General features: G+C 39.5%; 1 protein-coding gene across 18 annotated transcripts in view; it reads right to left on the bottom strand.

The window, feature by feature from the left end:
• Window positions 1-13,311, bottom strand: part of macf1a (microtubule actin crosslinking factor 1a) — a 212,946-nt gene that overhangs the window by 61,713 nt on the left and 137,922 nt on the right. For all 18 annotated transcript variants that reach the window (XM_032580101.1, XM_032580102.1, XM_032580103.1 and 15 more), the window contains 5 exons: window positions 12,525-13,117; window positions 11,873-12,061; window positions 11,553-11,759; window positions 9,728-10,045; window positions 8,647-8,829 (listed from right to left, as the gene is read on the bottom strand). In XM_032580101.1, the coding sequence (XP_032435992.1) occupies window positions 8,647-8,829; window positions 9,728-10,045; window positions 11,553-11,759; window positions 11,873-12,061; window positions 12,525-13,117 (1,490 nt within the window). The remainder of the gene's footprint in view (window positions 1-8,646; window positions 8,830-9,727; window positions 10,046-11,552; window positions 11,760-11,872; window positions 12,062-12,524; window positions 13,118-13,311) is intronic.

Below are 13,311 nucleotides of genomic sequence, written 5' to 3'. Positions count from 1 at the left end.
CTTTAATTACAACTGTTAATGCAAATGCTCAGTAAATAGTCATATGAGCTAATGCTGAAGTAAGCTGTCTAAGTCTTAGGTTTGCATGCTAATGCTCAATTAACAACTAAGCAAGCTAATGCTAATGTTATCATTGTGACACAGCTAAAGTGTAACGCTACATATAATAATGAGGTTTGTAAGTCGACAAGAAGCTCAGAAAAAAGCCACAAGATGCTAACTAGCTAAGCTACGCATGATTTCAGGAAGAAAACTAAATTTTGTAACACTGGAATAAATCTGTCATAGTTTACCTGCGACTAAACTACGATAGTCAGATCAGGTCTATAATCTCAAACAATAAGAGTTAAACTTGAAATTAAAAAGGAATATTAATGAAAACTTGAGGGGAGCTGGGTTTTCTTTAATGACTTCATAAACAATTACAATGCACCCTTTAAAGTGAAATTGGTGAAAAAATCCTGTTAAATTAAGTGGCAAATGTTTCCTCCTGAATTAATTGCACACATGTGACAACTAAAAACGTGCTGTGACGTTTTAACCAGCATAATGAACATTAGCTGTGTTTGAAAGGTTCGCTCAGTCAGTGAGTCGGAGTGCGGCTGACAGCAGAATCAGACTCAGACTGATTTCTCTGATATCATGAAGCTACAGATCCAACATATCCAAACCTGTAAATCTCCTGGACACATTTAGAAATTTATCAGAAGTTTTTTTACTGAAATGAGAGAAAAGAGAGCGAGGAGGACGGGTTGTGGCATGCCTTTCTAATTCACAACAGCTGAAACAATCCAGAGGAGGAGGCCAGCACGCTCCAACACACACACAAGCTGAATCATCCTTATACAGGCGCATTTCAACCACACAGGAACGAGACATTACCAATGCATGTTACAGTAAAGGAATAAACGTGTAGGTGTGTGTGATTCATCAGATAATTCGATTAAAGAATCAGATCTAATCAGTCCTTTAGAGGCTGGAGAGATAAATACACAAACATGAACTCTGAGATTTCTGTCAGGAAAACTCAGACAGAAAGGGAAAATCCAGTCTGTAAACACGGCTCCCACTCTGATGATGGATGACTCGGATTAGCCGTGGAGTCGTGGGCAGGTCACTGGGTTCCGACCCAATGAAGTCCTCTCACTCCGAATTAATCAAATCAAATAATCACAAACAGCTGATAAATGAACCGGATCATATTTTCAGGTCCTTAACTTGGTTACTGAGGTTAATCATGTGGTTTTTCCTGTTTAAATAACTTGGATTACATGGTTAATGTGAAGAATTGCAAAGCAACTCATTTGTCCTCAACATGCATAGTTAAGATTTGATTTCAGAAAATTAACAACTGGAACCCAAACAAAACATGAACAGCAGCAACAAACTGCATCCTTTTAAAAAAAGAAAAACGTAGTTTTCCTTTTAAAGTGAATATTTGCGGGATTTATTTGTAATATTCAAACTAATATTGAATATTATAAGGAAGTGATGTGTTTCTCTTATGTCCATAAATCTGACGTACAACCAAAATCTGCTAACAACAACGATGGACAACAAAGCCGCTTTTCTCAATCCACTGGAAGTTAAACTTTGCTTCAAAAAACAATCAGATTGGATGCTGGAAAAAAATGTTGTGTTCAAATCGTGGTAACAGAGTTAGCCTATCACTATTCAAGCCTAAAATAGCATTTCAATGCTAACATTAGCATCAATCTGAAGGTTGAAAGCCTGACTAAAAATAATAAATATCTTGTCTATTTATGCAATAATTTAGCAGCAAAAGGTTTTTTATTTAAAATGTTGATTATTTATAACTAAAATGCAATTAATTAACTACAATCCTTGCAATTAACTCAATTAATTTTAAATCAAGTCCGACCACTAAAATGAAGGTATGTTTTGTGTTTGAACCATTAAAATAGACATTTATAATCATTTTAGGAGGCAGACTCAGTGTTTTGCTGGTGCTTGTGCTCCCTTACCACCATGAATACCAAAGGTTCACTGTAATGTTTTCATAAATTTATGCAACTCTTTTTCAGACAGTTTACAAAGAAAACAGCAGTGCACAACATTATTTATGCATCGTACAAACTGCTAAGAAAAAATCTAAACTTAACCCCCAAAAGCAGAATTACAGTACAAACAAGGACGTGCTGGAGCCTCGACCCAGTTTGACCAAACTTTTCCTCCCGTCATCAAATAGCTGCTGACGCAGTTGGAGCGGTGAAGGTTGGTGAATCACGAACCGGAGGACGGCGAAGCGCAGCGTAGAGGGGGTGAAGACAGTGAAGGCGTGCAGCAGTGATTTAGGACAGGGATTTTAACAAACATGTGTGCAAAACTTTGTGCGTCGTGTTCGCTGTCACCCGGGCTAACCAGCCCTTCCCAGGAATGTCCATCTGCAGCGACGGCTTTACGGCCTCAAAACGCCCCCCTGCCGAACCGCCGGGGTGTTCACATCCCACCCAGAGGCCATCAGCTGCCGCGGGACGCTGGCAGCGCTGATGTCACGCCCTAATGTGTGCCAGGGTGGGGCGAGGAGACAGCTGAGATTCCGGTTGCAACCCGAAAAAGCCTGGAATTAGAAGCATCCTCTGATGAAGAGCGCACACCTCTCATCAGCCCACGGAGCGACCCGAAATACAAACACGGATTCCTCAGTAGCTCATAGGCGCGGACAGGACGGCCAAGTATAAACACGAACATGATAAATAGCTGAACTCTGAGTGGGAAATAGGGGTGGGAGATAAGGCTGTAGAATCTTATTGAGATATTTTGTGGTCCTGTTGTGATAATGATTAAAAGTTATGATGAAAGACATTACTGCTTCTTTTGGTAACTGCATACCAGACTGCAAACATAGCCCCACAAACACAAATACTGCTCTTGAAAAACATCGGCTTCTTCAGGACACCACTTACTTATACCTTCTAGATCAGGTTAGGATAATTCTATGGCCTATACAAAACATGCTAATTAAATTTTTTGCACAAAATTATGCTTAGATAACGAGATTTTAGTCTGGTCAGTTTTGCCTATTTTGAGCAGTTTTAGGGCGTCTTATCACTTTAAAGCCAAATAAGCAGCTGTTGGCCACGCCCCCCAAACTCAACGCTACAAACAGATGCGTAATTATAAAAACGCACATCTTTGAAAAGCATCAGTGGAGCCTCCTGCACAACCAGCAAGAAAGCAGGAAGTGGTTTCTAGACGGTAAGTGAACAACAAAACCCTTGTTTTTTCTAGCAGCCATTGTACAGCACATATAGTGGTAAAACCAGCTGCCTATATGTGCTTAAGTTCCGCTGGGGTTGCTAGGTAACGGGCAGAATTCCACTGGCGTTGCTAGGTAACGATGCAGTCAAATGTGACTTAACATACTGGGAGGTTTTTGAATCGGCTCATTTTTCTGACACCAAAAACCAAAAACTTGATCTGGTTTTAAAAGGAGTTGAGACCCAAATAGAAGAATAAAAATATCCATGTTGACACACTGGATTTAACCTAATAAATGTTATTCATGTTTTTATTTAAACATGTTATAGTTTAATTTCTAAGTTTTACTCTCATCTTCTGAGTCCCACTTTGATTTGAATTTGAATCGTCGAGCTCTACTATATCTGATCAGTTCTGGTTCTGTTGATGTGTTCTTACCTTTAGAGTGTGTGTGTGTGTGTGTGTGTGCCTGGATATGTATGTTTTGTGCAAAACAAACCAACCTTTGGGTACAAATATAGTAACTTAACCTAAATTAGACATTTTTCTCTGATTATTCCAACCTCACTGGTTATAAAGGAATGAAAACAAAAGATAAGCCGCCCGTCTACCTCAGCAGTGTGAGATCACTGTTTACAGAGTTCAAACCAGAATGTGACAACACCACCACCACCCTAACCCCGATGACCCCTCATCCACCCACGCCCCTCGTCTTTTTAAGCATCGGCATGACATCATCCCCCTGGATTTGAAACGGGGTCTTTGGGGGGTGAGGAGAGGGGAGGCCTGGTCTGCTCTGGAGCCAGACAGACATGTTTAGGTTTGAAATGAGCCGAGTTGGATCGCTTTCAGAGGAGCAGGAGGGAGGCTGGGACAAAGAGAGGAGAGTCCATTCAAGCACTGGACCAAATCTTTTTATCCCTGTTTTGGAAAACATCGGCCATATTTGCTCCACTTTTAATGAACAACAAGACAAATCAGCAGGAAGAGACATTTTTTACTCATATTTCTTGCTGTTGTCCTTCTATTTTTAACATTTTTTGATTTTCCTCCCATTCTTTCTCACCTCGGCTGCTTCCTCCTCCTCGGCCTCCTATAAATACCCCCCAGCCCCCAGACGCAGCCAGTGACACACCATTTCTCCATGCTCTACAAACCCTGCAGACAGTAGCCGCTACGCATTCTGCACCGGGTTGCTTTCTAGCAGCCTGTCTGCTGCACGGATCAGAGTATAAATCAAGAAAAACACAATACAAACACCAGCTTCTCTTCTCTCATTAAAACAATCAATTTAGTGATTAAAAACAGAGCAGAGAACTTGGATAAAAACGGGAAACAGTTAATGATTTGTCCTGATATTCAGCAGAGGAAAACGTCCTGATCCATTTCGCATTTCTTTATGTTTTCCTTCCCAGCAGCCGGACTACTCCGTCATCTTCTCTGGGTATTAAATCGTCTTTTTTTGGAAGATTTTCACTCAGTTTTAGTGTTTTACTCGACCATGACCGGAAGCTATTTTCAACCACATGTGAAAGCGAAATCGTTCAATCAACCCAGAGTCAATCCGGCTTTGGACCGTCATCTTTCAGGTGATCATCCACCAGAAGACAAGTTTTCAGCTCATCAGGAATCACCTTGTTGGAACTAAAATCCATTTTTACGTCTGTTAAACTTTAAGTTTGTAACTTTTCCTGGATTTATTTCAGCAATGTATTAAAACTAAAACCACATTTATTTGTATATATATTAAAAGGAAATCAAGAGTTATTCTCACAGAAATACAAACATTAAATTTTGTAGTAGTTTTCCAGTAAATCTGCTTATTAAGCAGATATTTATCCATTTGATTCTCTTTATAGATAAACTCAACTATAAACAAACAGACATTAGTTGGTTAATTAGTAGGGCTATCTGCTCTGGTGGAGTCAGTCTTTCAACAGCTCTTTATTTCTTCGATCTGTTTGTTGTCTGCTGCACGTTTCCCAGCTTGTTCTCATTAAACCTCACAACATAGAAGGATGAGCAGTCCAGGCACAGCAGGAAAACTGATTTTAAATATCTTAATAAAAAGTTAAAGCGTTTGAAAAGGTTGATAAAGAAGCAGAAAATCACTCTGTTGGATTTAAAAAGGACTCCTGGTTATACAGTTTTTGCATTCTTACTCTCATGGCTCACAAACTTGTGGATAAGTGGCCAGGATATGACATCATGCTGAGAAAAATGTGCTTTTTAATGATAGTAGCTGGACTGAAAGAGGACGCTGTGTCCTGACATGGAGCTGGAGGAACAAATTAAGGATAAATGAAGGTGACTGCAGAGAACCTGGCTGAAGCCAGCTCATTACTTACTGCTGTTGTTGCTCAATTACAGCCAATCGGAGACGAATCCCATAATGATCCACCGTCACTTTTTTGGGTTTTTTTCAGCGACTGTTTTGACTGTCTTAAATAAAACGTTATTACACTTTTAAAGGTTGTTGCTCCTGGAAACCCAAATACTGATGTTGAAAATGTAAATTGTAAAAAGAAATGAGTTTAGTAACAGACATAAACATGCAACCACAGCTGAGATCCAGATGGAAGTACAAAAATACGTAAAATTTGAATTTGCGGTAAAACCAAATGTGCTGGAGTTCTGCTGGGGTTGCTAGGTAACGGGTAGAACTCCATTGGCGTTGCTAGGTAACGGCGCAATGCCCATCAAATATGACTTAACATTCTGGGAGGTTTTTGAATCGGCTCACTTTTCTGACACCAATAAGCGTCAACTTATTGCCAGAAAAATGGCATTTGCAAAACAGCCAATTCAGGAGCGCCTTTTATTTTCCTTGATGCTGATTGCTGATTGGCTGATGGAAATAAGGAAGAGTATAGATGCTAGCGCTAAGATGGTTTCCACAGCATGTATTAATGCATATTAATGTGTATTGGATGTTTGAACTATTAAAAGAGGCCGTTATTAGTATTTTTAAAGGGAGCTAAAGTATTTACGGATTTTAGCCGTGGTCTTTGACCCTCGCAAATATTGGTACACCTACATGTGTTGGCATTCACGCTCACTAGCTGAACGCATACGTATACACCTAATAGAAATGTTAAGAATCAAAGACAAAAAATGAGAAATTTCTCTAAATTTCATACTATAAAACCTCTTTTTTTTAATGCTTATCTGATTATAAGCTTATTATGATCAGACTATCATAATAAGCAACTATGCAGATGATACACAGCTCTACATTATGATGTCACCAGGTGACCTTTGACCCCATCCAATCACTGAATAAATGCTTAGAACAAATAAATGTGTGGATGTGCCAAAACTTTCTCCAGCTTCCAATCAAACAGCTGCAGCTGATCCAGATTGCTGCTGCTGGCGTTCTGACTAAAACCAGGAAGATAGAGCACATTACACCAGTTTTAAAGTCCCTACAGTGGCTCCCTGTAGCTCAAAGAATAAACTTTATTCTTTGAGCTACAGTTTATACTGTTAGCTTATAAACTAACAGTATAAACACTGTTAGTTTTATAACAGTGTTTATACTGTTAAAATTAACATAAACCAACAGTATAAATACTGTTAGTTTATAAATCCCTCAACGGTTTAGCACCACAATACATTAAAGATCTGTTGTTGTATCAACCTTCCAGACCCCTCTGGTTCTGGTTCTGCTCTGCATCCCCAGAACCAGAACCAAACAAGGAGAAGCAGCATTCAGCTTCTATGCACCACAAATCTGGAACAAACTTCCAGAAAACTGTAAAACAGCTGAAACACTGACTTCCTTTAAATCTCGACTAAAAACCCACCTGTTTAGGATTGGATTTGAAATGGGTAACTTGGTGTGGAGTGCTTCAGACAACAGAAAGCCTCTTTGTTATGACTTTGGTAACACAACCTCCTTTCATGTGCGATCTCTGGTTGAAGAGCAGTTATTTTTTGCAGTAAATATGAAGGTTCTGTGAATGTTTTATAGTTTTTCTGGACAAATAGTATTGGATGTGAGGAGCCATCCTTGATCTAAAGATAAAACACATAAATAATACAGTTTAATGGGCTTAAAACACAGCAATGCTTCGTAGACACGGCTGCGTCCTTATCACTCAGAGAAATACCTGAGATAAAAGCAGCGACCACAACAAAAGCTGCACAGCTGCCGCCGCAGAATTTACCGACTGAGAACGTCGCAACCACAAGAAAAGGAAGCAAACAGAGAGACTGGTATCAAATTTGGTCTTTGGTCTGTTTCATAATTACAAGATCAAAGAGGTAGATGAGTGAAAACGGAGCAGCACACTCAAAGCCAACTTTTTAAACTTTTTCCAAACATTAAGGAAACTTTTCTTATGAGAAAATTGTACTTTTTTGAGCTCTTTTAAATATTATGTTTGCAAATGCAAATTGTGACATTTAGATGAAAAGAGAAGATTACGAAACATCCTCCAATCAAAGCAAAACTACTAAAATTCTGCCTTATTGAAACAACTATAGCTTTGACCAAACTTTGAAAGCTTTGCAGCAAAACTAATTTTATGGATTTACATTAGAAACAAGAAAATCCTGAAATATGTGCTATAAGATTTCCTGACAAACATCACTAGTGATGCTGCATCAAAGGGAGGAAATGCAGCGTGATTCAGCCGTCTGCAGAGCAGCGCGGTTCAAACAGACAGACACAATCCCTTTAAATCAGGATCTCTGGAGGAAAGAGCTCTGCAAATACTCAATGACGCCATTCACGACACACAAACGCAGCTCTGTGAGGAGAAGCTTGTGTTGCACGGAAGTTTACTCTGTTCATCCGGGCAAAAATAATTTCATGCTAAGTGTTAATCTGAAGAATAAAAGTCCTAGCTATGAAAAATAGTGACAGTTTGTTTCTCTTCTTCTTTGGAACCAAAAGTTGCATTTAAAATGATTCAAAATCCATCAATAAAACACTTTCAGCAAATCCACTTAAAGAAGACTTTTGACTTTGACCAATTTTATGTTATTTTTTGATGATTCTGACATGAAATAGAAAAATAAACAGTTAAGAAGGTCTAAACGAGGTGATAAAGGAGACTGGTTCTGTTCTGGGCAACTTTCAGCAGTGTCTTCAGTCAGAGGCTTCTTCAGCATCACTGTAAGACAGACTGCTACAGGGAAGTTTTCCTGCACTGAATTTAACTTAATTGTTCACACTGCAAACACACAAAATGTTACTAAATATTTTTGATCTAGTTTCTAGTGTAGATACCTTAGTACACTTGAAATAAGACTAAATAAATTTAAAAGTAACTAGAACCTTTTCCATCAATCCTCACTGTTGACTTAAAACTTAAAGCTCAGGTTTTTAATTTCTCGATTGTTTTAGAGAAATTCTGACGTTGAATCTCCAAACAAAATGACCGGTTTCAGGAGCAACTCAAACCCAGCGAGTCCTACCTTGAACTCCTGCAGCTGCTGTTTGATCATCTCCACCTCTGTGCCGACCGCTCCCTGCGAGTTCAGCCCCTCTTCGGCTTTTCCCAGCATGGCTTGCAGCTCCGCCGCCAGCCGGTAGAAGTCCTGGACTCTCTCCGCTGCGTCCTCGATCTGAACCAGCCTGGCCTGGCCGCGCTCGCTCAGCTGGAGAGCAACGAAACAGAAATAAATGTGACGCTAAGAGACGTTCCTCTTGTTAAATGACCAATAAAAATATTCATTAAGATGCAAAATGTTTGCAACTTTAATACAGAAAAGAAACAAAATGTGATTGAATGTTCCGTTTTTAAAGTAATCTCTGCTCTGGCTGCTTTTTATTATTAGGAATTACTGTATATTAAGGAATTATTGAAGGGTTAATTGAATTTACTGTGATAATTAAAATAATCATCAACTATTTTAGTAACTGATTAATTGTTAACTGGACTATAGACTCAAAAAATGTAATTTGCTGAAAAAAAAACAACATTCTGCGCGGTCATCAAGCCACAACTGTACAAAATATACACACAATTAGCATTTAAAATTACATTATCTTTGTTTATATATACTGCTCAAAAAAATAAAGGGAACACTTTAAGTGTTAAACACCTGTTTAAGTGTTCCCTTTATTTTTTTGAGCAGTGTATATATATATTTTATGTAAAAGTCATAGTTTTAGCTTCACCTGGTTTAAATTCACTAAAAAAATTATATAGTATTGAATTTTAGGCAATAAAATGTTCTTAAGTAAAAAATTATTGAATCGTTTATCTGCATTTTTTAATGTATTTCAAATGTTGTGTAAAAAAGACTAAAGTGTTTAAATAAAAACCTGAAGAATTTTATCATTTATATATCTAATTAATCATCATAATAATTGATTCAAAAGTCAATTACAAAAATAATCGTTAGCTGCAGCATTTTAGGCAATAAAATTTGGAATTTGTTTATTTGCATCTTTTAATGTATTTCAAATATTGTGTAAAAATATTTAAGTGGTCACTAAAATATTCGTCAGTTGCAGCCCTACTATTATTAACCTGAAGAATGTTTTCCTCACCTTGCCAGCCTGGCGGCTCAACGCCTCCGTCTCCCTGCGCAGAGCCAGCAGGTCCGGCGAGGAGCCTTCCCTCCTCAACATGGCGGTGCACTCGGCGGCATGTCCCTCCAGCTCCGTCCTCAGGTCGGACAGGCGGGACAGGAAGCTCTTCACGGCGTCCGCCTGCGACGCCAGGGAGTCGGCGTCGCGGCCGACGGGACTCAGGGAGTCCAGTTCGTCGTCCAGGTCGGCGAGGCGGGAGAAAACGTCGCGGACGTGAGACTGGACTTCGCCGACGCCCTGCAGGCGCGACTCCAGGGAGGAGCAGCAGAGCTCGATCTGATGGAGGAGGGCGAGGTTCAGTCCGGTCAAAACCATGTAAGAAAACAGGTTCACACACATTTCCCAGAAAAAATTCAAGAACTTCTCAACCCTTTCAAACTACAAATGAGATAAAAAAAAATACTGTTATTAATAATGTTTTATGATGGTATTCTATATTCTGCAGCAGAGACAATGTAAATTAAATATAACAAAATTTTATGTTTTGAAATGTCTCTCACACCCGATACACGGACTCAACAGAACAATAATTTAACAAAAAAAAACCAATTTTAAAATGTTGTTTAATGTATAAAATATAAAACAATCAATAGGTTTTTATGAGGAATAATAAATATTCATTTCATTGAAACAATCCAAATAAATCATGATAAGGTAAAATGTAAGGAAATGTTTTCTGGAATTAAGCAAATATAATTAATTTTAATTATTGTAATTAACCTAAAACAAGAAAAGTTTAGTGTGATTTAACATCAAAGTGTAAGAAAGAAAATATGTATAAGAATATCTGGTTTTAACTGTAAATAATTTTTTCCACTTTTAATCAAATGTTCGATTGGAGTTTATTACAAAACTGTGAAGTGTGAATATTAAACACTTCCGAGAACTTTATAGAAATCAAGAACTTTCCAAACCTTAAAACATCAAATTGAAATTAATCTTAAAAATAAATAGAATCTCTACAGAAAACTTTATTTTTTTGTCAGGCTGAAAAATCAAGGATAAAGTGACCTGCTTAAGTTTAAAATACTGAGTTATGGAGCTGAAACTGCCGGGGTTTTCTCACTACTGAATTGAAGTTTATGGAAACATTTTTTATTTTTTTAAATCTGAAACCACAAATTATAGAAGCCAATTATGTTTTTGGAGCCTGCTCATTATTCAGCATTACAAACAAAAACGAAGAAGAAACACGTTGAATACTAAGTGATTGGGTTGCAGAAACCAGATGCATTGCTGTGGGTTTGAATTCCCATCATTCTGGTTTACATTTCCAGCGATGATGAAGTGCTGAATGTCCAACACTGACCATATAAGACTACTGGAAGAGGAGCAGCCATGGATTTCCTGGATATAAACAACTTCCTTCGCTCTGGAGTGAATAAACTGCTGAAGGTGTGGTTGCTTTTATTTGATTTTCACTGCTCCTTCCCTCATTATGCAATAAATTCTGGTTTAACATGCGAATCAGATGGGATTGGACATTAGTCCTGAGAAAAAGGAACCCAGCACTGGAAATTACAACAAATATGTCAAATATGTTAGGATTTTTCTGGCAAAGAAAAACCGCAAATTTTAAAATAAAAAACTTTAGATTTATATAGGACTGAAACGACTAATTGAATTAACTGTGATTAATCAATTCATGAAATACTTGTCAGCTAATTTAGTACTTAATTAATAGCTAATTTGAGTATCCAGACTCAATAAAAGGCCATTTGCTGAAAACAAATATATATTCAGAGCCAAAAGAAGCTGGTTGTTCTGGGCCTTCTCTTCTCACCTTATCAGTGACCTCATCATATTCCTTCTCAGTGTCCTTGGCCTGCTCCTGCAGCCTCTGTGTTCCCTCAGTGCTGCCCCCTGGTGTCTGGGGTGCGTCCTGCACCAGGCCCTGCGCCAGATCTTTGAGGTAGACCACCTGAGGCTGCAGGGAGCGCATATTCTCCTGCTGACTCCTCAGTCTCTCCAGGCTTTTAGCGCTGCATGCCTGGATGGAAAGTTGTTATTTTTTAATAAACTGACAGACATGTTTGTCTTTTTAATGATGTTTAATGAAAAATGGCAGGATGGTTTATGGTTATGATCATTTCTTTCCGGTACCTGAGGTCCAAGAGCCTCCTGGACTTCGATCTGATGCTTGGCGGCCTCCAGCCTCCTCTCCACAGCCTGTCTGCCGTCCTCGAACTCCTTCAGGCGGCTGGCCAGCTCCTCCAGCTGGGAGGTCCGGTTCAGGAGGTCCTCGCTCAGCCTGTCCACCCGCCGGTTCAGCTGCGCCTTCTCATCTCGTAGCTTCAAGCAGAAAAATGTCTTTTAATAAACTGCTGCAGAAATCTGGACTGTTGATGCAGATGGACAGTTTTTCATCTTTTATGTTTAAAGCTGAAACGATTAATCGGATTAATCGTGATTAATACATAGTTGAATAAAAATTCAATCTATTTCGAATTTGAATCTAGTAATTGATTACTCGATAGTATTTTGAGCATACAGACTCAAAATACAAAACATATTTTTAAAAAAACAGTTTTCTGACGTTGACCTTCATGGCAAAATGTTTGGACAACACAGCTCTACATCTTTTTCTTTATTTTTATATAAATAAATACATAAAAAACATACTCCTTCCTTTTTAAATTATTTTTTTTTCTTATTTAAAAAGTAAAATAAAAAACTAAAAGTTTACTTTTTGCTTTTATTAATTAATTTATTTAGTTATTTCTTATTTAAAAAGTAAAATAAACAAATATCTTACCTCTTCCTCTCCGATGCAGCACAGCTCCAGCAGTTGGTCGGCTGCAGTATTAAAAGCCTCCAGCAGGGGCTGCCGTCTCTCCAGGTCCAGGGTCAGCGCCCGGGCTTTCTGCAGAGACTCGTCCAGGACAGACGGGTCCAGCGACGGCCGGACCTCTCCGTCTTTCTGCTCGCACTCTGCCAGCCACGGCGTGAGCTCTGCCCGGTGCTGCTGGTACGTCTCCGCTTTGCCCAGCGAGTTCTTCAGCCGGGTCTCCCGCTCCGCGATCCGTTGGTTCACGCCCTCCCAGTCCTGCCTCAGCGAGGCCAGGCGGGCCTGCAGAGCGGCGCGCTCGTCCGCGGGCAGCGTGGCAAGCAGAGACACGCCCTCCGCCTGGATCAGCTCGTAGGAGCCCCGCTGGCTGGCGACGCCGCGCTGCAGCTCCTCGGTCTGCGCCAGCAGGGAACGGATGGCCTCGGGGCGGCAGGGCAGCGAGTCGGAGGGCGATTGTTTGAGATCCGACTGCCTGTCCAGCCAGGAGCGCAACTCCTTAAACATCTGCTGGAACTGCTGCGTGGAGGACAGAGCGGCCTGGAGCTGGGTCAGGCCGTCCGCTGAGGGGAAGGAAAGCAGAGAGCGGGCTTAAGTCATAAACTCTGACGAATCATTTCACATACATTTATATACGTTTAATGTTGAGGATTTGTTCTCTTTTCTGCACAAATTGTTTTGCTTTATTGATAAGTTAACAGAATTAAAAAGGGTGGGGGTGAAAGTAAATTGAGTTGTAATATCGAGTTACACCACA

Source organism: Xiphophorus hellerii, chromosome 13 (genome assembly GCF_003331165.1).
Source record: "Xiphophorus hellerii strain 12219 chromosome 13, Xiphophorus_hellerii-4.1, whole genome shotgun sequence".
Classification (NCBI taxonomy): Eukaryota; Metazoa; Chordata; class Actinopteri; order Cyprinodontiformes; family Poeciliidae; genus Xiphophorus; species Xiphophorus hellerii.
Note: the sequence above shows the minus strand (reverse complement) of the source record. Positions and strands in the feature narration are given on the sequence as shown.